General features: G+C 44.3%; 1 protein-coding gene across 5 annotated transcripts in view; it reads right to left on the reverse strand.

Moving 5' to 3' along the window:
- The window catches only part of OSBPL2 (oxysterol binding protein like 2), a 36,507-nt gene extending 22,058 nt beyond the window's left edge, over nucleotides 1–14,449 (reverse strand). The window contains exons 1-4 of one of the 5 annotated variants that reach the window (XM_062009162.1): nucleotides 14,350–14,429; nucleotides 13,390–13,481; nucleotides 2,324–2,431; nucleotides 1,560–1,724 (exon numbers count right to left, since the gene is read on the reverse strand). In XM_062009162.1, coding sequence (XP_061865146.1) covers nucleotides 1,560–1,596 — 37 coding nt within the window. In that variant the 5' untranslated portion in view covers nucleotides 1,597–1,724; nucleotides 2,324–2,431; nucleotides 13,390–13,481; nucleotides 14,350–14,429. Of the gene's footprint in view, nucleotides 1–1,559; nucleotides 1,725–2,323; nucleotides 2,432–13,389; nucleotides 13,482–13,559; nucleotides 13,579–14,093; nucleotides 14,110–14,349 lie in introns of those variants that run through there. The other 4 variants (XM_062009160.1, XM_062009164.1, XM_062009163.1 and 1 more) reach the window with 4 other exon arrangements.
- Nucleotides 14,450–25,394: the final 10,945 nt, after the last annotated feature.

The raw sequence follows: 25,394 nt of genomic DNA on the forward strand, positions 1-25,394 counted from the left end.
TGCCTTTGCTTGGCAGCTTCTCTCCTGCCATCACATTCCTCCCTGGGGAAGAATAAGATTAGGAGGGACAAGGAGCACTCAACATAATCGATGCACAACATCCCACATCTCAGCATAGACAGCTGAGGCTGCAAGGTATTGTAACTTCTCATGCACAAGAGCTCAGAGTCATTACCACCTTGAGCACTTGGAGAGAGAATCAATCTTTTGAGGTTGAAGAAATGGGGAAAAAAGAGAAGGAAAGAGGAGGGAAAAAAACAGTGTTCAAACACAGATGATTCAAACACTGAGAGCTGTGTATTTCTGCATCAAGAGACAAATGAATGCAACAACATCAAAGCTGTACAACACAGAGCTCTACTTAAAGGCATATGTCTGTTCATCTTTTCAGTGGAAAAAAAATCTCATTTATTTATGGCTGTGGTCGAGAGCTCTTGGAAATGAAACACTACTGAGGACATCCAGGAATAATCCACTGTGTTTGCAAGATTTTAATGGTGCAACGATTTGACTTTCCAGATGAATTTGGAGCAGTGGCTCCTGTCACTCCTAGCCAGCAGGAATACAATCCAAACTCCCTTCTCCATGACATAACTGTGACAAGTCCTACACGGCCTGCTGTCAGTCACATTGCCTCACTCGTCTGCTCCCCGTTTACTCCTCAGATGAGTTTCCAACCAAGCATCTCCAAGTCTACCTTATCCACATGCTACTTTCCCTCAGCTGTCATGCTTCCTACTGTTCTCTCTTCATTCCTGTGACCCTGTATTAAGCACTCTGCACTCACTATTGCCAGCATTTCTCATTTCACCTCTATGACACGATTTCTGAGGAGACATTTAAGTGGAAAACTTTAAAACTGGTGAGATCTTTGAAGGGATTTCACTTTTGTATTAAAATATTTCAAGCATTTTCTTTCACCACTAAAATCATGTAAGGGCCTTATAAATAACCATTCATTCTCACTTATTCAAAGTACTCTCTGATACACTGCTGGAGTGTGAAGTGATTCACATCTGCTTTTCTAGACACAAGACTGGATTGCAAAGACTTTTGGCTCTCCCTCTGGAAAGCACGCTTTTACAGCAATTTGTTTCTGACTAAAAGAATAAGACATTTTCTACTTCAATTCTTCAAGGTAAGTTTTCCATGAAAATAAAGCCATTTATAAAATAACACCAAAAATAACCCACAGAAGGTATTTCACCTTTCAAATGCTCTTAAAAGCATTACTTCTCAAGCTGCTATTAAACCTGTAGTTTACAGAAAATCAAAGGAAGACTTGGCTGTTACAGGACTGTTTCAGTGATAAAATGACATTTTTATCACTGAAATGATAATGCTTTAACAAAAAAGCTTTATTAAGCTTTAATAAAACCCCCTCATTTCCATGCCCAAACCTGAATTATACTTCTTTTCCTCTCTTCTTTTCAGAAAACAGCACCATAACTTTAACCAACAGTTGTTCATTCTCAGTTATTAACAGCAATATCTTACTAGCCCCTCACCACATACACAATGCAGGTTGGAATTTCCTTGGCATTGTGCCCATCACTCACCCGTAACGGCATCATAAAACTCTTCTTCACTATTCATTCTTCAGTGTGAAATCTCTGCACAGCCAATCCAGCTTCCTCTAATGCATTGTTGAGCTTGATTTAGAGATTAATTATCTGGGTGCTGTCGAAGTCTTCTTTTGCAAACACCCAGCTGCTTCAGATGATCTATTTGACAAGACAGGGAAACAGAATTATAATTCATATGTGCACAAACAGGCACACTTGTCAAGCTCTAGTTTTCCTGTTCCCATGGTAAAAGATGGTTTTTTGCATTCATAAGTAAACAGCCACCTTTGACACCAAAGTCATTCTAAAGTTGAATAGTGCCTATCACAAGAACAGCTGATGTCCTGTGACACACCTCTCTCTATATAAACACCTCACAGACATTACTGTAACACATTTTTCTTACTGCAAGTTAAATTTCAGGCAAGTATAGCTACAAAGAGCAGAGAAATGAAGGAAGAAGACAGCTGGCAAAACAAAAATTGTCCTCTTCAGCAAGAGGATTAGTTCTACCACATCTTTAACCAAGAGAGCTGAAACAAGAAAGAGAACCTTGTGTCTCAAAATCTCACTGTTGCACAAAAATGTTGGGCCTCACTGTGCATCATGGAATCAGTATCTAGTGATCATTAGAAAAGCTTTATCAGGCTACTGCTATGAACCTTTGAAGAGACAACTGGAGATTTTTCCCTCTAAAAGGAGAGTGCAATGAAACAACAAACTTCTCCATCAAACTGAGCACCCTGCAAATAACTTACAGATTTATGAGGCATTCCAGCTCTATTTTATGGATAGCCCAAATTAGATCTTTTCCAGATGGTTGGCAATGGTGTGACATAAACATTTGTACTTCACCCAGTTTTATTCTAAGGAGAACAATAAGAAAATTTAGTTTCCACTCTTACAACTGTTCATCGGGTACCAACGACAAGCCAAGTACACAGTGATAAATGAAAGCATGGCAATGCTATCAATATCTCCTCCAAAACAACCTCAATCTGTCAGCCTCAATTTTTTATGATCCTTGATAGTGCTTTTGTGACAGTAGTTTTTTCCAGAGTAATTATAACTTGTACAATTCCATTCCAATTAAGAGAAACAAAGCCAGAAGCAGACTCTGTACACAGTAGAGAAGCTTGCCATGTCTGAAGATAATTCCTTCTTCCCTTCTTTCAAGAAATGAAATTGCCTGATTCCACCTGTGTTTCAAGTCTGTCCAGAACAAAAGCTATTTGAATGTCTGCTTCCATTTCTCCATCCAGAAGGAGGAGCTAGAATAGCCTATTTTGTAACTCATCTAAGTTAATGAATGTAGCATTCACCTTGAAGCATTATGTTAGTCCAGGCCAGGTATCTCAGTGTGTCACTTTCCCTCAGGAACCCCCTATTTCCTTGCCACTACAGGATTTTATGTCCATCTCTGCATCACAGTGAGTATCTGAACTTTCATGTAATCTTTAGCAGTTTCTTATTTAGGAGTCCTCACCTCCACAGAAGCAAAACTTCATACAGCTGCTTCTCTTGACTGTCGCTACAGTGCTGTTGCAATTGCTCTCAGCTGAGATGATCATTTCCTTCCCTTTTTCCTGTGCTGTTCTCTAGCCAAAGACCTTTAAACCTTCTTCAACTTCCTTGCTCAGCAGTAAGAAGTTTCTGACTTACTTTTGTCAGTGTGCTGCACTCCCCTAGGCAAGGATGCAACAGCTCAAAACATTGACTCAGATGAATACATGTCTGAAGATACCCAGTGCAAGGGCTCTGTGCACTAAGGGAAAGGAACAGCAGTTTTCCAGAAGGAAACAAGATACATCCCTCTCATGATCAGCACTACAATTCCCTCATTTTCTCCATGTTTTCTTGCATCTTCTCTGTTTATCTCAATTTTTATTTAAGCTCTTGCAGTAGAACTAACAGGTTGTTACATACAGCTCAAGTGGTGGGACTCTGTTCTGAAGCAGCCTTACATCTATCTGCAACAAACAAAGGAGGGGGAGGGAAGAGCTAGTTCAAAACCCAGCCCCATTCAGTTCAAATGCAAAGAGCACACTTCCTCAGGGTCTCTATCCACGCACAATCACTTTAACATAACACCTAGCAAGCTGCAGAGGTGCTTTATAAGAGGAACAGTCTGGTATGGAAGGTACTAAGAAATAAAATTATCAGTTAAGAAAATTGACAGTTATCATTAAGGGCCTTAAGTGTAAACAAAGTCTCACAGATGAATGCCACTTTCTCCTCTCCACCCTCCTGCACAACAATAATTGCATTACAAAAGGACTTGTGAAGTGGAACTACATCACACAGCATGCAGTTTTGCTACAAAGACAATGAAGTTTTCCTGTTAAAACATTAAGTACAAATGCAGTAACTAGAATCAATGACTTGAGTCAAGAAGAAAGCAAGAGTTCTGCTGTGTCCTCACATAACACATCTCACTTAACATTTTAAGCTCATTATTATTAGAAAGGGATACAAGTTTTGTAACTATCACTTAAGGAAGAAAATATTCACTAAGGTCACGTCAAGTAAGTCACAAATTCTCCTCAGGTGGTAGGAGCGTTTTTCAAAGGGTAAAGTAATACAATTTGCATCAGAGTACAGTAGGAATAACTTAGTGCTCATAGCACTTCTTTCACATGCAGGTCTTCATTTAGCAGAGACTGACATGAAGTGTCATGTAGCTGAACACAAAATGATAACAGCATTTAGCTTTCATGAGCCAAAAAAAGCTAGGATTAAGTCCTTTTCTCTTACTAAGAGCAACAGCAAAACATTACTTTCTACTAGGCTGAAATGTCAGAAGACAAAAACATCCTGTTTGCTCCATATTCAGCATTTGTAATCTGTATTTCCTCCTCCATGGCCGTGATGTACCCAAAAGAATCCTCTTACACACAAGAAACTGCAGTAAATAGCTTTTATCACATTTGCCATTCAAGGAAGGGTGCAAAACTCCATCAGACAGACCTTCAGGAGTTCAGGACCAGCTGCCATCCTGGAAAATGTTCCTTAAAGCACAAACATTGTATCATGTGTACATCTTTTAGTCCTACTGAGAACACTCTTTCAGCAATCAGGGTTTGTTGGTTTCCAAGTTGAAATTGTCTTGCTGTGCTTCACATTAAGAGCCAGTGCTAAAAGGCTGGGCCTGGGTAGCCAAGGCACAGGCATGCAGAAAGGTGCTTCTGCCTGGGAACTGTAGCCTTGACCAAAGACAGATAGGGGATTAATTAGTTGAATAGGAAAAAGCTGCAAGAAGAGGCACCTTATGAGAACTAGAAATTTGTAACTCAATGGTAACAATACACTGACCACAAACAGCCCAGATTTTGTGGTTTACAAGACAAGCAACAAAGTTCATCTATCTCCTCACATTTTAAGACCATGGATTAGTATTTACTAGTTTGATTTATTATGGGATTTGTCTATATGAACAAAAACTGCCACATTTCTTTTTAATCTTTGTATTAGATTAATTTCCATACAGGAGAGGTGTTATTTTTGAAGCTCAAACTGAATGACAACAGATAAACACATCCAAAAAACTGTTCTAGCCCATCATAACAGTAGAGCTTTGAAAGTGGTTGGAATTATCTTATTTAATTATCTTAAATTAGCTGGATTATCTTATATTTTGCTCTGACAAATTCTCTGTAGATTGTCCAAAATATTCACAATATGATTTTACTCTTTGAAATCCCATTTAAAATGAGAGCCAAATTAATTCCCAGAAAGCAATGAAATACAATATAATTTATTGAAGCAAGTCTGGAACAAGTGGCGCAGAAGCAAGTTCTTCTAGTCATTTTGCTTATTTACATGCCAATGCCTACAATATACAAAACCAGACTAGCAAGAGTTAAGCTAAGCATAGCATGCAAAGTCAAAAGCTTTTAAGAGCTTCTAGTATCTTCTAATCAAAGAAAGATCTAATCATTTTGGTTTCTCTGAACTAAGCTTTGTGCCTTGGTGGTCAAAGGCATTAAAACTCCTTTAAATTCTCACAACTTATCAGAAAAGGGTCCCATGTGACTGATGACCATGGACTGTCATTTTCTTAAGGACTTGTAGTTAAAATAAATGCTGCAGAAACACAAGAAAACACATGTACTGTGTCCACAGCACACATTGAAACAGGTTCTGCAGAGAGGAGGGGATCACTAAGACTGACAGGGTGCTTTCCAGAAGTGCATCTGTCAGGGAGAAGTAACAGAAAGGATGGTTTCTAAGCATGCAGGGCACACTAATGGTTACAACACATCCCGTGCCAGATCATGAGGCTCACTCTCAGAAGAAAACATGCTTCTCTCAGTGATCTTTAGAGCCTTCAGGCAGAGAACGTAACTATTCCTACCACCTACACAACAGTGACAGCAAAGGTCCCATGACGAAGGAAGAACAAAGTTGTACCATACCTGTCAGTCAGCTGGTGATGAATAATGCCAAACAGAGCATTCTGTCAAGCACTGAACCTGTCTCAGTGACAGGTACCGGGTGATATGGCCTCCACTAACATGATTTGCTTCCAAAAGCTTAACCTGTGCAGATCAGAGGGTCCCTTACAAGCTCACAGCCCCCAGCAGGAGAAGGTAGAGGGAACTCTCTTCCAGAGATACAGTATCAAGAAGATCAATGCCAGACTTGGCACAGTTTTCTCCTACCTGAAACTATTTCCTCCTTTAATTTCTTTTTTAAAATCAGGACACCAGTGCAAGACTTTTCTAATCACTCTGTGAAGTATCTGATACACTCGGTGCATTGTGCATGTGAGCATCTGTATGAGAAGAAAAACACTCCTCCTAAAGAGAGGTTCCACCTCAGAGGAGCTCTCTGCAACCCAAGGTGTGGAGACCTACTGCCTGCTGAGCACTCAAAGGCTTCCTTCTCTTCAGCACCTGCACTCTCCAAACCTATATGCCAGATGAAGCTGTGGAGATGCCCTCGAATGGCTGGCCACAGCTTCATTTGCTTACAGGTTGATCGAGTACTAAAAGTTTATGTTTCCTGTGCCATTTCTCTGGGTAAGATTAGCAATCCTCCAAACTGGTCACCCCCTAGGCTCGCTCCTTCTCTAATTCCACTCCTCAATAGCAAACAATTGTAACACCAACTTAGGTCTGTGTCAGTAAGATCCTGGATCTTCAGAACTCACCCACCAACTAAAGAACCTCAAACACTATTTTACCTGCTCAAAACAACCTGGAAGAGTTTAAACACATAGTTACAATAACTTAGTTTATTCAACTTAACTAGTTACTCCATACTAACTTGTTCTCTGTTAATCCTCTACAAAGACCCAGCTGGTTAAACAAAAGTTACTCTTCCTTAAAGAAACATTTGCATTTCTATAGCAAGGTAAACCTTCACAGCTGTAGCAACTAACCTGACTGGAATGCAGCTCAGCAAGATCACTTTTGAGGTCTGGCTGGCTAACTACAGCTGCAGCCCTGTTCCTCCAGACCCGAAGCTGAAATTTCACATCAGGCAGCAATTCTGGAAAGCTTCCTTGCCCCCGATCTGCCACCTTTACAAATCCTGGAGTTTTCAGCCTTAAAGCACATGTTCTAGCTCTAGGAGACACACATGAAGCATCAGGTCAAATTCATTATGCAGACATTGAATCTACTTGTGAGATCAAGGAGCATTTAAGTAAAACAAGTACAGAAACAGTAAGCTGACACGAAAATAAACACAGTTGTTCACCAATATGAGCAAGTAGGGTGTTAGAAGTTCAGTACACTAGAATCAGAGTACCACCAAAGAATTCATGAGCTAGCACATTCACCAGCTTTTCCACATGGCTAACAAGGCTTTGCTGCAGGTGCATTTCCACAGCAAAGTTTAAAACAAATAACATTTACTAACTTGAAAGGAGAATACTTGCCAGTAAGGGAAAAAAGAAAAAGAATAAAAGAAAGTCACTTGAGGCCTTCCTCACCAAAAAAACCTCCCACCTCTCCTGTTAAATCTCACATGATAAAAACACTGCTCAAGTATTACCCCAGGAAGGAAGAGAATCCTTCCCACGAGAAGAGAATCCATATCGTACAAACTCTGAAAAGACATTCAGTTTCAGGTTTTAATGGGCCAAAAGGGCACAAGTTCAACTCAATAAAAATTATTATGAACAGAATTTAGAAGTAGGCTGACACAGAGGAAGCTTCACTCCATGCCCCATCTAATCCACCTAACTGCATTTGTTCATAAAGAGCAACATTTTCCTTAGCTTCATATCCTGGGTTCAGGAGGCACTTCCTGCCCAGAAAAAGTCTCCAAATGAGATGGTAGATCAAACATACACACCTTTCATATTAGGACTCAACATAATGAAAGCACAAAAGAACAAAACACCCAACAGTCTACAGCATGACTGGTGGAATAAGGACCAACCCCGTGGTCTTTCGAGTTGCCAGCCGATATAGAACGTATCTGTAGTACTGCAAGGGACAGAAATCAATAGCTTGAACTGCAAGATAAATATTCATGTGGTTTTGCTTCACAGAAATCTCATGAAAACATCAAACTGCAGTGTTTCATCTCTGAATGAAAGCTTCAGCAAGGATGAATCTTAATTGACTCATGAAATTAGGTTACCAACAACACTGGATCTGAAACATCTACAAAAATTAGCCAAGAAGTCAATTTAATTGGCAATTTGATACCTGCTGTAATTATTATGCACTTAAAAATCTCTTCAGCCAGGAAACAGTCACACAGATGGCAGAATCCAGAAGAGGATTTTCTTTACCAAATCAGATTTGTCTCCTTCTCCAAACTTTGTAACAGCATTTTCCACCAAGAAGTCTTGGCAAGATGAAACTCACTCTGCAGCTGTAGCAAGACAAGGGCAACTTCCTTCTCAGGTCTGGTAAATGAAGTGCAGAGAGGCTGAACAAGGTGATCAGCTGAAGCCCTGACCCACTGTCACTCTTTCATTATAGGCATTAATGTAGCTGGGAGTTATTAAATGCCCTGCGGATAGGTGAGTACCTGTACTGGTGAGATGGAGTTCATTTCCCCTCTAGCAGCCTGCATGCCGCTTTGGATTTGTGACCAAAGCAGCGCTATTAACACACCCAGGTGATTATAAACCATGGGGAGTTTTGCAGGGCATGCTGCTGCTCGGGGCCTGGCTGGACACAGGTCAGCTGATAGCAAGTGATTGCTTTTACAGCTCTTCTTTCTCTTTATTTCTGTCTGGCTTTTCCCCTTGTCTTTTCTTATAGAAGTGTCATTGTCTCTACCCTCAAGTTCTCTGGCTTTTGCCCTTCTGATCCTCTCCTACATCCCACAGAGGCGGGGGGAGAGCTGTGTGGGGCTCAGCTGCCTCCTGGACTCAGCCCATAACAGAACCAAAGCAGCAAAGCATCTTCAGCTGATAGTTAGCTGCACTTCTTTTGAAAGCACTTCAAACAATGGTGGCAGCAAACTGAACATCGGGAAAATTTAGCTTTGAACATATGAGCCAAACAGATTTATGGCAGAGAGAACCATGTTCTGTTCTCTCAGGAATAAAGATTTTTGGTGACACTCCACAAGAACTACAGCCAACTGAAACACTCAAAGTCTGGATTGCAACTGAGTTCAGGCTACAAAATTTGTTTCTGCATCAGTCCAAACCACAATAGTTGTCCCACACATCAAGAATTGCCCACAGCACAAAGCTACAGTGCTGCTACCAGAAGTATCACTGAACATAACATTGTGGAGATGAAAATGGACAGGAAATATCTCACAGTATAGTGCTCAGTTACCTACGGAGCCAATTGCTGACCCTAGTTTCACTTCAGCCAAAAATGCTGTTCTATGGCCAAGGATATGGGCTCCCAGAACTTGCACCGAACCTACCAAGCAAACAAATACACCAAGGAAATGTGATTCCAGCAGATTAATGTTTTCTGATGCAAAATACTTCACTGAAATCCCCACACAATTCTGTACATGTTCTCCTTTTCAACACTGCAGCAGTATTTGAGACATTTTCCCCACCTGAAAGCATCTGGTATAGCATTCTTTGGACTTTGGAGCCTTCCCTTGGAAACCACTTTGTTGCCCCCAGCTATAAAATATTACAAAGTTCTGGTTTAGATGCTTTCTCTATCCATAATGCATAATGTTAGGTTTGATCATGACTGATCAACCAGCTCACTTCTAGCCCCACTGTTAAAAAAACCTCAAATCAGTAATTCAATACTGTGTTGTCAAAATAGGTACTTCTTAGTAGTTTCCTGAGGATTTGGTTTATCTCATTTGTAAGAGACAAGGTAGGAAGGGATCAATAACTTCAAGTACAGTGGCTTTGGACACAACTGTCAGTAGATACATAATTAATAATTTATGAACTTCTTTGAACCAAAACTTACTTTGAAGGTAACATTAATTAATATTGAATATTTCCCATCATAATGTTACCATTCCTACAGACTGATCACTGAAGTTTACGAATGTAAAGACAACTCCAGCATGTAACATCGCTGCAGAGAGCCCCAAGAACAGTAAAAATAGTTACAGGTTTAAGTATATAGATCTTCCTGCTCCAACACACGTTTTAAGCTTTGTCTCTGTGGACCCACTTTCTCCAGGCAGCTTTAGTTTTATATTTATTCTGTATGAGGGATCTTACAAATGATTTTCATGGAGTCTCTCAAGTATGATAGCAATCACATCACAAATCACATTGGAGATAACAGAGTCTGCACTGGGCTCTGCCACCTCAGAGGCCAAAGTTGGTTAGGTCTCAAGTGAGAGAGGTGAACCCCAGACCCCTCAACTCTTGCTATCTTCAAACTTCCATATTATCATTAACTTTGAACTATTACTACACTCAAAACCCAAAGAGATTTATTGGCAGATACTTTTGGGATCTCTAAAATAAAACTGACTCAGAAGAGTATAAATATAACAAAGTAATCCATTCATAAAAACACATTTCTGGACAAGTATCATAAGCATAGAAACCTCTTTGTGATACTCCAGCAGTTCACAGCATCCCACCAGCCACAGTCTAAACTCTGAACAGTACAGCAGAGGAATTGAACTCCAACAGGAACGCCACAGATCAAGGTTTCAATTCAGTCTAACACCAAGATGTGTTCAACAGTGCAATATATAGTTGAAGTTTTGGACTATAAAACCAAGCAGGTCAAGACTAAAAGGTCCTGATGTATTTATGCAGCTGCAGACACAATTCACCTTTTGTGCACGTCCTGCCAGATTTACCCCAACCCCAGCAAGCCAAAGCCATGCAGCCTCCTGCACTTTCTGAATGGAGAGCTGCTGTAATCCACTAAAAGTCTGTCTCATTAAATTATGTGCATAATAAGACATACTGAAGTAATCTAAAGGATCTGTCTAGACCAGCAAATTGCCAGTTGTAACTGTATTTTATTTAAAAATCAAGTTCAAGTAAGCTTGGTCTATTCTTGTCACTTATTGATCCTGAAAATTAAGGCATTGTCTTTGTGCACTGAATCAACACTGAATTTTTGAAGAGTATAACTGAAAGCAACGGCAAGCCACATTTGACACATTCTAATTGCTTGCTGCTCTCATGCAACTTGCTATTACAAGCCTTTAAGAATGTAAATAATTACACCATCAAACATTCTTCTGCATTGTATTTGAGAAGAATTTGAGGACTGAGATAATGTATTCTCTCATTCCAAGCTCTACAGTGGTCTACCCCAGAAAAAAACTCAGCAATAAAAACCATAAAAGAGTTAATACAACACATAACCTGGACTTGTCTTGCAAGAGGAAACACATCAATTTCCCATATAGAATCATTTCAGCTGGAAGAGACCTGTAAGACCAATGAGCCCAGCCTTTGTCCCTGCCCTATCAACCACTAGACCATTTCCCTCAGTGCAACATCCACCCAGCTCTGAAACCCCTGTAGGGACAGTGACTCCAGCACCTCCTTGGGTAGACCCTTCCAATGCCTGACAACCCTTTCAGGAAAGAAATTCCTCCTCAGAACCAGCCTGAACCTCCCCTGGCACAACCTGAGGCCAGATGAAGGTGTCCCTGTGAGAAGTTACATATTCAAACTCTGCAAAAACATACAAGATATCAAGCACTTCATGTTTAACACGTAGCCTTTGCACACCAGGTTTTGGGCAGTTCTTCCACAAAATGTAAGAGAATGACATTTTTCATTGTTTCCCAGAGAACAGACTAAACACCCATCACTTTCACACATCATATTAGGGTCAAATACAGACATTTGTTACATCTTGGTGACTCAGGTGACAAAACTGAGGCTGAGTGAAAGATTAGAAGAGATGTCAACCCGCAAAGAGAAGTTCTAGTGATCAAGCAGCATGATGTAACATTTAATTCTTCAAGGACAAGTTACTTTCAGACCAAAGTTAATGAATCATCTGATTAAAAATTCAGTGTGCTTGCACACAATTCTTGCTTTCAAACAACAACAGAAAAAAACAATCACCTGACTGGCACTACAAACAATGATTTAAAAATATAACCTTATCAAAGCAAGAAAGCCTGATCAGTAAGTTTTCCAGCCAAGACTAACATAACAGCGAGGCTTTCCACCTTTGTTCTTGGTCAGCATGTGTGAAGTTCACACAGTAGAATTGACAAGGAGAAAGACCGAAAGAAATACCAGTTCTGATCATAAGACCTGTGATTAAGCAAGTACATACCATAGAAAGCAGTGATAGTATTAAAATTGATTAAAAGAAACCATCGAAGAGTGAGGTTTACCCTCCAGTCTGCTTGGTTTCCAGATCAACTGCATCTGCATGGATGTCAGCAAACAAATCAACAGTGAAACAAACTGTTTGACTGTTTCTCAGTATTGCATCAACTCAACCCTTTCACTTCTGTAGTCCTCAGCTACTTGCAGGCACAGAGTTTCTTGTCTAATCCTCATTTTCTACCCTGAACTCCCGTCCTCTGTTTACAACATTATATTGGCACAGCTGAAGAGTGAGTTTTGGAAAGAAGAAAAGGCTTATTTGTTCCTGGACAGCACATGTCTCAGTGTTTCCTTTTGAGCTCTCCCTGATTTTTACAAGTTCATTAAGAGGTGCTGTTGGTTCAGGGGAGCAACATTAAGAATCACTCCCCGTCTTATCCCAGATCGCCCTCAACTTTGTCCCATGGGCAAACATTTCTATGTCTTGACAGCTATTTTAAGAAAAGCTCTGTTGACAGTAACTGAAAACCCAGGGGGTTACTTAAGGGGAAAAAGTCCCAGCTTGGAATTTCTTGCTTCCACGCTAGTTTAGCCAGTTCTCCTACTTCCATCCCACGACACAGTGCTTTACGTTTGGAAGTTACCCAAGTCACTACTTCCAGAGATTGCCCTGAGCTTTTTGAAGTCCCAGAGTGTACTGGTATAAAGTCTGTTAAGATGACATATATTTTTGCTTGTCCCCAAATGCCAACGTGAATGTGGAGTTACTGAACTTTCTGAAGGTTAAGTTGGAATGAACACAAAGATGTAGAAGAGAGGTACAGTACTGTCAACCTACACTGCAGATCTGTGTCCCCTTTTTACTCCTCCTTTTCAAAGTCTTAAATGAAGGCTACGTATTTTAGTTGAGAAAACACACAGTGAACAAAAGCAATATCCATTTGCCTTCAGCATGCTTTGGCAGATACTTCTGAGGGGAAACACAAGGCTATGGCAGACATAAAAAAACCCCAGAAGGCGACTTTGAACCCACATCCGAAATCTTGGCCTGCAAATGCTGCAGGGTAAAAACCACTTCCAAAAAGAGCCCTGAATCCAAACATACAGATAGGACAAACATGATTAATCTCCAAACTCAGTAAATGGCAACATAATTTATACCTTTGTTACCATGCAGAAGTTCTGGTGGCATTTAAAAAAAGGGCTTTTTTCCTGCTATTTTTCTCATCTTGCTTGTCTCCCTTTCAGGAGCTCTGTAAGAGAAACATTGAGTGGGTAACTGAAGAAAAACAAAAAAACCAATCCGGACCCAAACTCAAATAAATCCTCACTGCTCTGTGCTTCAGCTGTGGCCAAAATGCCCCTTGAGGAGGCTTCGGTATCGCGCTGAAGCTGAGCTCAACTCATTCGTCTTGGGAACTGGGTGTCGCAGCCTCCTTTGCTAAACCACCCAGTTCCAAAAGAAATCAGGAACGCGAAGTAGAAATCAGAAAAATCGCTAGGCTAGGACGGCCAGAGCTGCACCGGCCCGCGCTCTGCACAGCGATGTCCTTCAGTACGTCCCCTGCCCCCAGAGCCCCGCGGCTGGGACAGTGGTTCTGTTCTGCTCCGCAGCTCGGGGCACCCGAGCTCCGCCGCCTCCGCTGCGGCATGGAAAGGGAACACCATTTCAGTCCAACACGCTCCTGACTCAGCTGCGCGCGCCTAGGACCCGCAGCGCCCTGAGACAACACGCGAGCAGGTCAAGGACCCCGCGTCCCCCGGAGAACGGAGCGCAGCGCGGGGGTGGCCGCGCTCCCCCGGCCCGGTGACCGCCCGCCAGCGCCCGTCCCGCTCCGCTCCCGCCCGCCCTCGGCCACACTGACAGAGCAACCCGCGGCGCCGTGGCGGCCCACCGGGGAGGGGACCCCCGCGCCCGGCTGGTCTGGGCCGCGCCGCGCCAGGCCCGGGCGGGGCTGGGGGAGGCGCTCCCGCCCTTCCCTCAGCGCGGCCGCCGCTGCGGCAGGTGGGGGCAGCCGAGCCCCCTGAGGCGAGCGGCGGGGCGGGGAGGGCAGAGCGGGGCAGGGCAGAGCGGGGCGGCGCGTCCGGCGGCGGGCCCGGGGCAGGCGCTGCCGCCATTACCTGACACCGCGCTCCCGCGACGGCCCCACCGCAGCACCCCCCCGGCCCGGTACCGCTGACACCAAGGCGGAAGTGCGGCCCTCGCAGCGGCGGAGTGACGGGCCGACCAACCAATCGCAGAGCGCGGCCTCGCCCCGCTGTGGCCGAAGTGACGAATCAGTTCTCCCACCCACCCTCTCGGAGGCGGGGAGAATGTTAATGAGGCGCCGAGCCCTCAGCCGCGGGCCGCACCACGGCCGGGCAGCCTATGGCCAATGGCGCGGCAGGGGGGCGGGGCTATGCAGATGAGGGCGGGGATATGCAGATGAGGGCGGTCGCGGGAGCCCCGCCTCGCTGCGCGGCCTCACGGGCGGGAGCGGCGCGGCCCCTGCTGCGGACACCGCGGCTCCGGCTCCTGACACCCAGCGGCCTGTTGGGCTTTGACAGCGGATTTCATCGTCAGCCGGCTGCGGAGCGGCAGCCTGGCTCGCCATAACCTCTGTAGGATACGCTGACCTCCTGACTCGAAGGGTGGAAGCTATGGTGTTCCAATGTCACTCAGTAGCTTTGAAGGTTGGGTCGTTCTCTGAGCTCCGAGGCGCCGCTCCTGAGTTTCTTGGGGCGGATTCGAATGGGCTGAGTTCCTATCCGTGTGAGTTGTTTATCACACTGTACAGTTGTGAGGTGCTGGGCTTGTCAGCTGTAGGCTACGGCATGCAGCATCGCTTCATTCCAGTGAGTTCAACACATCATCATCCTCCGTGTCCTCTCAGAACAGAGTTATCCTGGCAGGTGCCTTTATGTCTCTCAGCCTGGACTTACACTTGTTCACCCATGACAGTTCGCTTCCTAACAATCCTCTTCAGAGTGATTAGTGACCCAACAAAGCGTTTGAGACTGCTTGTCAGTGTTGGTGTAAGTATCAAAGCTATGAGTCAGGAGTTTAAAATTAACTGGACTCATTTCTCCTGGACAACACCTGTTCTGTTCTGTTCTTTTGTTTACCCTCACTTCTGAGTCTGCAAGGTGTTTTCCTTCATCTGCACCCAGACTCCTTCCGTCATCAGAGACTTTAAGCTGTTTTCCACTGAAATATCTCCCTCCCTTTTCACACCTGGAAGCTGGGAATCAAAGGAAATCTCATTGCACCCAGCAACCACGACTTTAAAAGGAAAAAACTAAAAAGGACCATCAAGCATCCACAGAGTGAGGTGCTTCAGGAGATCGGCCACAGAGACAACAAGCACCATCCAGAGTGGCTAGAAACAGATCAATGTGGATGAAGTAAGAATTGTATGACAAAACGATCCATTGATCTAATTGCTGAGAGAGACCTCGTTGTCCTCAGAAATCATACAGGATGTCGGGAGGGTCCAGCACAGAGTGAACAAAAACCTTTTGGATATGATGAGCTGAGTAAGGAACAGTAGGGAGTGAAGGAGACAGATGAGTCTCAGAAGTGTTGATCCTCAAAGTTATCTTTTCCTACCATTGATGCACCTCGTGATGCAAAGCAAGTACAGGCATTAGTGTATTAAATCCGTGGCACAGAACTTGCTCATCAGAGGGGGACACATATGGGTTTTATTAAGTGCAAGGCCATTGGGGGAAATCCTCCCTATGCCAGACCCCAACCACTGGAACAACTCACCCATGCAGCGACTGAGAGAGCACAGCTGGGCCAGGCAGGAGTGGACCTGTCCCAGTGGGGTGTCTTCCCCCACCTGCATTTATATAAAGTATGTTCTCAGAGGTGCAGCAGCAAAAAATACTAAAAATACTACCAGTGTTTTGCTGCATTACTCTGTCCTGCCATCCCCAAACACTTTACCTGGCACCTGTAGATCCTGGAGTATTACTCACCCCTAAATAAGCTGACTGCTGCTGGCTGTCAGCCACATGCTGACAATATACAAGACATGAATTAACAGTGATAAGGCTTCTTGCTCTGGCACAAAGACAAAGTTTTAAATAAAATCTCCAGTAAGAATTTCTCACACTTTTTGGGACTGGGGAATGCTTTGGGGTGAGCATGGCTGGCTCTGAGGATGTCTCTGGATCCAGTCTTGCTACACTCACATCTTGTTTCACTGCTACATTTGTGAGGCAAAGTTGCAAGGCAACTGTTGTCAGACCCATCCTCAAGGAATACAAATCTTGGGGAGCACAGGATAATTTATATCATTACAGCTATGGTTTTAAGACTTTCTGGGTTTTCAGTAAGCCTCCATTCAGTAACCCATCCCTGGATTGCTCAACATCACAGGCTGGGCACTAAGCACAGGGATACTCCTGTTGCAGCTTGTAAGCAAAGGCCCACAAACAGAGAGTAAATGTCAATTTCCATTCTTTTCTGAGTGCACAAGCCTTTGTCATAAGTAAGTGGCTGATCTGGAAGAGTTCTCTGAAAGGATAATGAAAAGAGAAATCCACTGATTAGATGGCCAAAGAACATTGTGTTTGTGTAGCTTTTGGAGCTCTTAATTGAAGACACGTGCACTCTGAGCCTGCCACAAAGGGCTTGGTGAAAACAAGGCTAATTGACAGTTCAGGGGCTACTCTCTAGCCATCTGAAACCACAAAAGCCCAAAACTGGAGCAGGAGAAGAATGTAGCTCTGCATTTATCTCCCTCCTGTGTTGGCAATGAGGGCAGAGAGCAGTTACCTTTTAAAGGAGGTGGCATGGAAAATTTTTCCCTTGCTGGGAAAAGTTTTGCAACTTTAAAAGTAATTAAAATGGGCTTTTACAGTGGAAAGTATTGAGCAACTGTCTCAGGCATAGGTGTAACCATCAGCTCCACCGACAATAAACCCAGCTGTTGCTCTCCTGTGGAGCAATGCAATCTGCTTAGAAAACTAATTCAAGGAACCCTTGTTGCTGCAGCAGATTCACAACACATAAACTGTGACAGAGTAAGGAAGGGCAAAACAGGGAAACATGTTGAACCTGAGATCTAGGGGTCATGCTGGGAAATGGGACACATTGCAGCAAAAATACTCATCATCTTTCACCAGTTGTGTGTAGGCAGAGACAGATGGCTCTTCTCTCCCCCTCCCAGCAAGCCAGAGGCCAAAGGCAGCCGCTTCAGTCCCAGAGTGTGTGTGCAAGTGCTCACCTCTGCCGTGGGAAACTCTTTTCAGACCACTCTGTGCCAGGGAAAACCAAACCCACCCATTCACTGAGAGCTCTGGCACCTTCTACCTGATGTTGCACTGGCCCCATGCTCACCAGCAGCACAAGATGCCTCCCCAGCCCCCGAGTGCTGCAAGAGGGAGTTTGGGAGATGCAGCGTTGTCCTTGTGTGCCAAATACTCTTGGAAACACTCCCGCTCACGTTTACCAACAGCTTCACCTCAGAGGAATATGGGGCTTGTCCACACTTGAAAGCTAATTTTAATTAACATAGTGTGTGAATTAAAACCACAGAAACAATCCAAAAATATCTCTGTGTAGATGAGCCCTGAGGTGTCAAAACAAATGATTAAAAGCACTGCCAGTAATTGCAAAAGCAATGGAGAAGGGAAACAAACGTGCTCAAGAGAGGAGGTTGAGCATTCCAGCACAGGCAGGGATAGGGCAGGGTTGGATATGCCATCAGCCACGAGGAGATGTGGATGTGGAAGCAGATATGGGGAAGGAGCAAACCTGGTAAGAAGATAAGCAGGATTGGATCCAGGAGCACAGCTCAGCTCTGGTTATTGCCCAGTGTGCAGAGTGGCTGTCGGACAGGAGCTCACCAGCCTGGGCAACTGCACTGGGTCCCTGTGGGTTTCACATCCTGTTCTCTGCAGCTTTGTTGTTAAATATGAATAGTGATTAGTATAAGATGGCACACCCCTGTCACACCATGCTGGAGGCTGTGCAAACAGGGAATAGAAAGGAACTTCTTGCCTTCAAAGAACTTCAAATGGCAAGCTCCTGCTCTTCCCAAGCAAGAGGAGCCTGTGTCCAGGCAGGAGTGAGCCAGACACCACTTTGCAAAATGGGAAACATCCAAATCTTCCACAATCTGAAGGATAAAGATTTCCTCCTCTAGTTTGTCTTATCTCAAAAGACAGATAGTTTGAATTCTGTTAATGGTGATAATGAAATTTGAGTTGCTGGCACTGAGAATGGGAAGATATTGTGAAAGAGCTAGTGTCACACAAATTTATTTCATCTAGAAAGGCATTAAAAAAGCAGACACTGGTAGCACTGATAAGGCTTCAGTGAAAAAAACCCCACAGGAATGCTGAAACCACATGAATTTTAACCAGAATCTTGAAGAAAAGCAATTCAAGAGAAAAAGGAATCTGTAAATAACGAGGAACATGGCAAAAGCTGAATAAGTAGAAATAGCCAGTCTGTTAAAAGGCTGAATAAGCATGTTCTTTGTAACAGCATGGAAAGGAAAAGACACAACAGCCTGTATCCTCCGCTTCAGTGATAATTTCCCTGGGAGCTGTACCCATTCAGCTCAGGGTCTGAGCTGCTTCTTTTCAATATAAAATAACACGTTTTAAGAGCCATTTCCCTTCAATATAAAATAACATCTTTTATATCTCTATGGTCAAAGTTGAGAAAGCTTTAAAGCCCAATGCTGGGTCTACAAGGGGCTTTCTGCACGAAGCCAGAGAGCTGCTTAAACCCGTGCTTCCTCACCAAGTCTCTGTGTCACCCTCTGCCGAATCCCAAGTTCTTCTGGGTCTAGATATAACTTCTGGCACTGGAAACTCACACTCCTGGAGCTGAGTATAGATGAGCAAGAGGTTGTATTCATGATGAAAGTAGCTGGGCAGAAGTAAGTCACTTCCATATCCCATCTCACCCTCTCTGGGATGAAAGTCCATGGTTTTGTTGCACCACCGTAGCAGGGAAGATGGGTACAGATCAGCTTTAACTCACAGCTTAATTCCTCTCACATTTGAGGCATTGTAGGAGGATACCAGAGCCCCCATGGAGCTCAACTTTTAGACCCCCACTCCCACTGGGTACCCAGGAGCTTTACCTGTCTCTGTTTCAGGAGCAGATCTGAAGATGCTCTGTTTTCCCAGTGCCCATGCATTGTCATGCTGCCACCAGTTGATCTGCCAACAATCAATGATGCTTTACACCCTAATAGAGATTTATTTGTCAAACCTGGCCACAGGAGCATCTTATTTAGAATTAATTACAGTGTCTGGGTTTAGCTACATGTACAGCAGCATGGCAAGTTCCCCTTGTACTCTCTGGACCAAGTTTCTGTCTGTGGATGGCAGTGCTTACATCAGAGATTAATCAAATGGCTTACAAGATGCTTTCTTTCTGGAAATTCAAGTCAATAGAAGCTAATTATACTTATTGATAGAAGATCAGAATTGACATGGGAGTAAAATTTAACCTGTGTGCTTCCTTGGCAACTTACCTCTGTCTCCAGGATCTCCTTGGCCATGACCGGCTGGGCAGGACGGGTGTGCACGAGGCAGTGCAAAGGGATGCTCCCCACAGAATAAGGAGGATTTTCCTTTGGATACTCCCCATGCCCAGTCAGAAAGTCAAACAGATTTCTACTGCCCAGGCAATATGGAAGTGTTCTGGTGTGGGTAGATAAGTTTTCTTATGTTATTTACTGAATTAGATACTGTTAATTCAGTAGTGTGGTGCTTCTCCAAACCAGCTCCAGTTCCCTCTCTCCGTTTTGCTGGCTTTGTGGGTGACCAGACAGCAGAGGAATGTTTCCTGGGGCATGCACAGGTATCTTCCAGGTGTTCTGATGACATCCCTGCACTGTGCCCCCCAGCATGGAGAAGAGCCACTGGGGCTGGCAGAGGTCATGGCAGGAGGACAACTGCCCTCACACACAGGGTACCAGCTCCTCATGATGCAACACAGAACTCAGGCATCTACAGGCCCTGGGAACTGGCTCAGGCCAGTTCAGCCCTGCAGTACTGTGAAAAAGCTCTGGATTTTAACCTCACCATCTGGGGTTACCAGCAACACCTGCAAAAAGGAAATAAAAAGCAAGCCAAACCCCACTGGGTACAGCAGACTGAAAGCTTTGCTGCTACACTATAGACTGTTCCAGATCAATTCAGTACAGAGTTTTCTTTAGCTTTGTAAAATTAGCACCTTTGATCCAGCAAATATTTATATGCCCATATTGCTTGCTGGGACAGTCTCCTGTACTGAACGTAACAAAGTCCTGTTCACTGGTCCCTAGGCAACCAGTAGAACAAACTAATTAGTACATATCCATCAAAAATAAGATACAGGTTAATTTTGTGTCACTTCAGCATCTTGAAAATTAGCACCCACGCTTTCCCAAAATAAATGATACTAATTTATAGATTGGTTTTAAAAATAAGTGTAAAAAGGGCCTTGTTGTGAAATTACACACACACACACATAAAAGAGTAATAAAGTAGATGGGCTATCTGAGCATAGAAAACCAAAAAATAATACAAGAAAATCAGATCCTGTCCCAGATGGAGCTGGAGAGTTTGGCTCTGGATCTGAAGTCTGTTATACAAGCAATCCCTGACAGGCAGACAAACTAATGTGCCTCCCTCATCAGCTTCTGTGGCAGCTACAGCTGACTCTATTTACTTTTAGCCCAGAGGAGGAACTGGGAGCAGAAGGAAAAAGAAAAACCAACCCTTCATTGATATTCACAATGATGTCTTACATGTCCAGCATTATTTTTGTCCAAGGGAGCTCTTTCAGAAAACAGGAGAAAACAAATGATTAAGCTGTTAATGACTGGCCATCAGAAGTGAAGCAAGGGCCCTGCTGTGGACGAATGGGCTGTATTACACTGGGTATGAAAGTACAGATCATTTTGATCTGTGTGTGTATATTTGGTAACACAAAAGTCAGGTGGGCTCAGTTCTGGCATTTGAAAAAGCAAGTTTTTACCTTGACTAAGCTAAATGCCAAACTGATGTCTGTAGTGACGGAGGCAGATTGGTTGAAGTTGCAGCTGGCAAGTAACAGTTCCCTCACCCTAATGGTGAAAGAAGGATAAAGTCCCTCCTTGTCCCCATTTCCACTCAAGATAAACAATGTCCTGGACCCAAAGCACAACCTGCTGCAACTCAGGGAGCTGTGCTGAGGGCAGGGGTTTCACCAAGGGTGAAAATACAGCCACTGAGCTTCCTAACAGCAGAAATCCTCCCTCCCCAGGTGTCTGGCTGGCTGCGTTGGTGGCAGCAGCATTTCCCAAGCAGCGAGCACAAACACTCACATCCCCAACCATCGGGCCCAGGGCCATGGGCAGGCAGGAAGGAGCCCTGCCAGCTGGCTGCCTGCTGAGGGTTTCCAGCAGTGAGAAACCACTCTGCCAGCATTGCTGTCCAAGGGCCCTTTCACATTTCCATTGATTTGTCCCCACCAGGGCTGAGAACCCGTCTGGGAGGGGAGGAGGAGAATCCGCTTTACCTGGATACCTCAGCCACTCTGGATGCAAAGCACACTTGCATTTTACAAGCCTTGTCATTGGGAAGCAAATGTTGCAGCTACTTTCCCCTCTTTTACACGTAGGGAGGGTTTCTCCCTTGCTAACAGAACTCAATTTTGGCTCCAAGCGTGGCATTTACACTGGTGTGAATAATGTCCAAGAAGTCACAGCTCACAGGAAACCTCTAATGGACCAAGATGTGATTCATTAGCAGGCTTGCACTGTCTGAACTAAAACAGCATCACAGAAAAGAAATACAAACCTCTGAAACCCTCAGGCTGTCTGGCAAGCAAATGCCCCAGTCACCCTGATGTGCTGATGGGGAAGGATGGGACTTCTGGCAGGCTGCTGTGGTGCTGGAGCTGCTGCAGCCTCTCAGCTGCAGAGCTGGGCTCTGCCGATGATGCAGCTCAAACAGATCCAGCTGAACCATCCTCCCTCAATGCCTGCCCAGGTGAAGTCACTTGTGTTTTGGCAGTGGGTTTGCACAGAGCACAAACAGCCTCTCTCAGGGTGTGTGGAGGCCGAGTGAATGAAGACTGGGGTGGGAGGGAATGGGATGAGGAAGGAAAAAGGAATTCTCACAGAATGAGAATTGGAGAGTGGTTGGGGTTGGATGGACTTCTGAAGGTCATGCAGTCCAACCTCCCTGCAATGAGCAGGGCCATCTTCAAATAGATCAGTTTGCTCAGAGCCTCATCCAACCTGACCTTGAATGTTTCCAGGGATGAGGCATCTATCACCTCTCTGGGCAACTTGTGCCAGTGTTTCACCACCTTCATCATAAAAAATATTTCTTCCTTATGTCTAATGTGAATCTAGCCTCTTTTAGTTTAAAACCATTACCCCTTGCTCTGTCACTGCAGACCTTATTAAAAAGTCTGTCCCCATCTTTCTTATAAGCCTACCTGAAGTATTGAAAGGCCACAGCACGGTGTCCTCAGAACCTGCTCTTCTCCAGACTGAACAACTCCAACTCCCAGTTGCTGTATCCACAGAGCATCCACTCCAGAAACACAGAGCAGAGATCTGGGAGGATTTCAGGCAGTGGGAAGGATGGACTTTAAAGGCAACCCCACCTCCTGCCTCCAAACTGAAGGCTGAAATGAGGCTTGTTGTGACTTTCCATCATCTCTGTGTTGATAAAACCCTCCACTCACCCAGGGTCTCTGCAAGCTGGATTGCTTCCCCAGTCAGCTCCTCTCCCCATCTGTTCAATATAAACTCATGAATCTGAGTACATGGTCTCGGATTGTGACCCTGTGGATATCCCATCACTGCTTCACCAAGAGGAGAGTCTCCTGCACACATCTGTGGGAGCACAGGCAAAACAAAACACACAGAGATGACTGGAAAGCCACTCACCTCTTGCTTGGGCTGTGCCATATGTGATCCCATCTGATGATGCCCAGCAAGCTCAACTCTCTGTCTGGCTGTAGAGTGGAACAGATATGCTCCCAGAAGAAAGACATTGTGACATTGGGCTTTCCAGATTCACAGGCACTGAGGTGACAAAATGCAATGGTTGCAAAACAGACAAATAGCCACCCCTGGCAGTGCTGGGGTGTTTTCTAGCCCAGAGAGGGATTAGCCCAGAGCAGCCCATGCCAAGTTACAGAGAGGAGACAACAAGTGTCCTTTCAGCCATGTGGAACTTTATCAGGTTTTTCAGTAGAAAAAAAAAATGAGCTTATCTGCTCAGAACAGCAGCCCTGGGAGGCTGCACATGTTCTCACTGCTTCAGGTGAAGAGAAGGGCTTTTTCTTACCTTCTGTCTGTGCAGCCTCTATTCAATGTAAATGTACTCACCAGAAATTGAATAACTCCCACACAAGTAATTTCATACCCATCCAACATCTAACTTATGAATGCAATAATCTGCAGCTCCACGAGTTACAAGGCAAGGCTAAAACTCCCAAAGCAAGAAAAGTCTCACTTTAGACCTTTCAAGCTGGAATTTTTCCTCAATGTAGAAGTGTGCTTCCTTCTGCTGCCTTGGGTGAGACTTGCAGGAAAAGTTTCAGGGTTTTGTGTAAGAGACTTTTGGGTGGCACCTGGTTAAACACCAGGAAAACAAAACAGATGCTTTCTGCCACTCATCAGTGTGGAAAGGGCACAAGAAGGAACACTGAGACGGCACACGGCTCTGCAGCTCTGCCTTGGGAGCTGATTGCCTAAGGGGCTTACTCTGAGACCACAGAGATGATGAAATTGGTTGTTTCCTTGATGGCACCCTCCAGCTGAGATGTAACCTGGCTCAGGAGTTGTCTGTGACCTCCTCAAGCAGGGGCTGTGCTAATCCTTGCAGAACTGTTCCGGATCTAGCCCATGGCAGCAGTTGTGCAATGCTGCTGTCTAGAGATTACAGAGAAGATGCTCCAGGGTTACCTTTGCAAATGCCATTTAAATTGGTGGGTTATTTTCTTATCTATTTTCTTTTAGGCTTTTTTTCCTATTGCAGAGACTTGGTGTTTTACTTGTTCTTATGCTGTGTGTGGTACCCAGGAGAGACCAAAACACGGTGCAAACCTCTTGTTATCCACTTGTATATGGCAATAACAGAAAATAAATGAGAGAGAGAGAGAGAGAGAGAGAGAGAGAGAGAGAGAGAGGGATCAGATACACCACAATAACCAGCAGCTCCTTTCTGCTGGGCCCCATGAGGGTCTCTGTCTCTCAGAGCACAGAAGCAGCACTAGCTCAGGATGAGCAGCTTGGGGCTGCTTCACATTTTTTTTGCATCACATAAGAGCATTTATCAGCAGGGCAGATGATAACTGGTTGGTGAGATGTAATTATTCTTCCAAATCAGGGCTGTAGAGTAATGCCTTCCATGCCAAGCTTGGTCTGGGATTACAATGGGGTGAGAAACCTCATCCCTGGAGCCTTCTTCTCCAGAAAAATCACCCCGTTGCCATTTCTTAATCAAACGTTGCCAGAACGGGAGACCTAACGCCAGCTCCTCTGCCCAAACCCAGCTGTGTGGTTATCCAAGGGCAAGAGCTAAGCACCATCATTCTGCCTCTGAATATCATCTATGGCCCATGCACAGAAACAGATGCTAAGTCTCTGGAGCAGCCCAGGTTCCCCAATACCCCTTGAAAGGCTCTAACAGAGTAGAGGAACCTTAATTTCCTCCCCTCTGGTAAGAAATGCTCTGCTTTCCCTGAGGCAATCAGGTTTAGGTTGTGCCTGGGGGAAAAAAAAAGGATAAATATTGTGGCAAATGGAGATGCAATTCTTTCCAAATGTTGTCTTTTTTGAGAAGCAGCAGCAACAGTAATTACACAAAGATCAAAGAGAAAGGAGGTTGCACTCAGGGACAACTCAAAAATAATACAGGGCAGTTGCTGAGCAACTCTCCAATGCAAAGTATTGCTGTTTTCTGGTACCTCCTCCATCTGTACAGAGGGATGGTGTCTAGTACTAGTCAAAGAAAAAGTCTGTGTGATTGCCTGGGTGCAATTAGACTTCAGGTCTTTCCAAACAGCTCCTTTCAATCAACCTCAAGGCATTGATCCTACCTCTAAAGCACTTATTGAAAAATAAATCATGCTTTTTTGATCTAATCAACTATTGAGGATTCTTCTTTCTTTTTGAGGCTGGGTAAATAAAATTCTTTCATCAGAACTTGCTTAATAATTATTCTGG

This window comes from Colius striatus, chromosome 16, assembly GCF_028858725.1.
Source record: "Colius striatus isolate bColStr4 chromosome 16, bColStr4.1.hap1, whole genome shotgun sequence".
In the NCBI taxonomy this organism is placed as follows: Eukaryota; Metazoa; Chordata; class Aves; order Coliiformes; family Coliidae; genus Colius; species Colius striatus.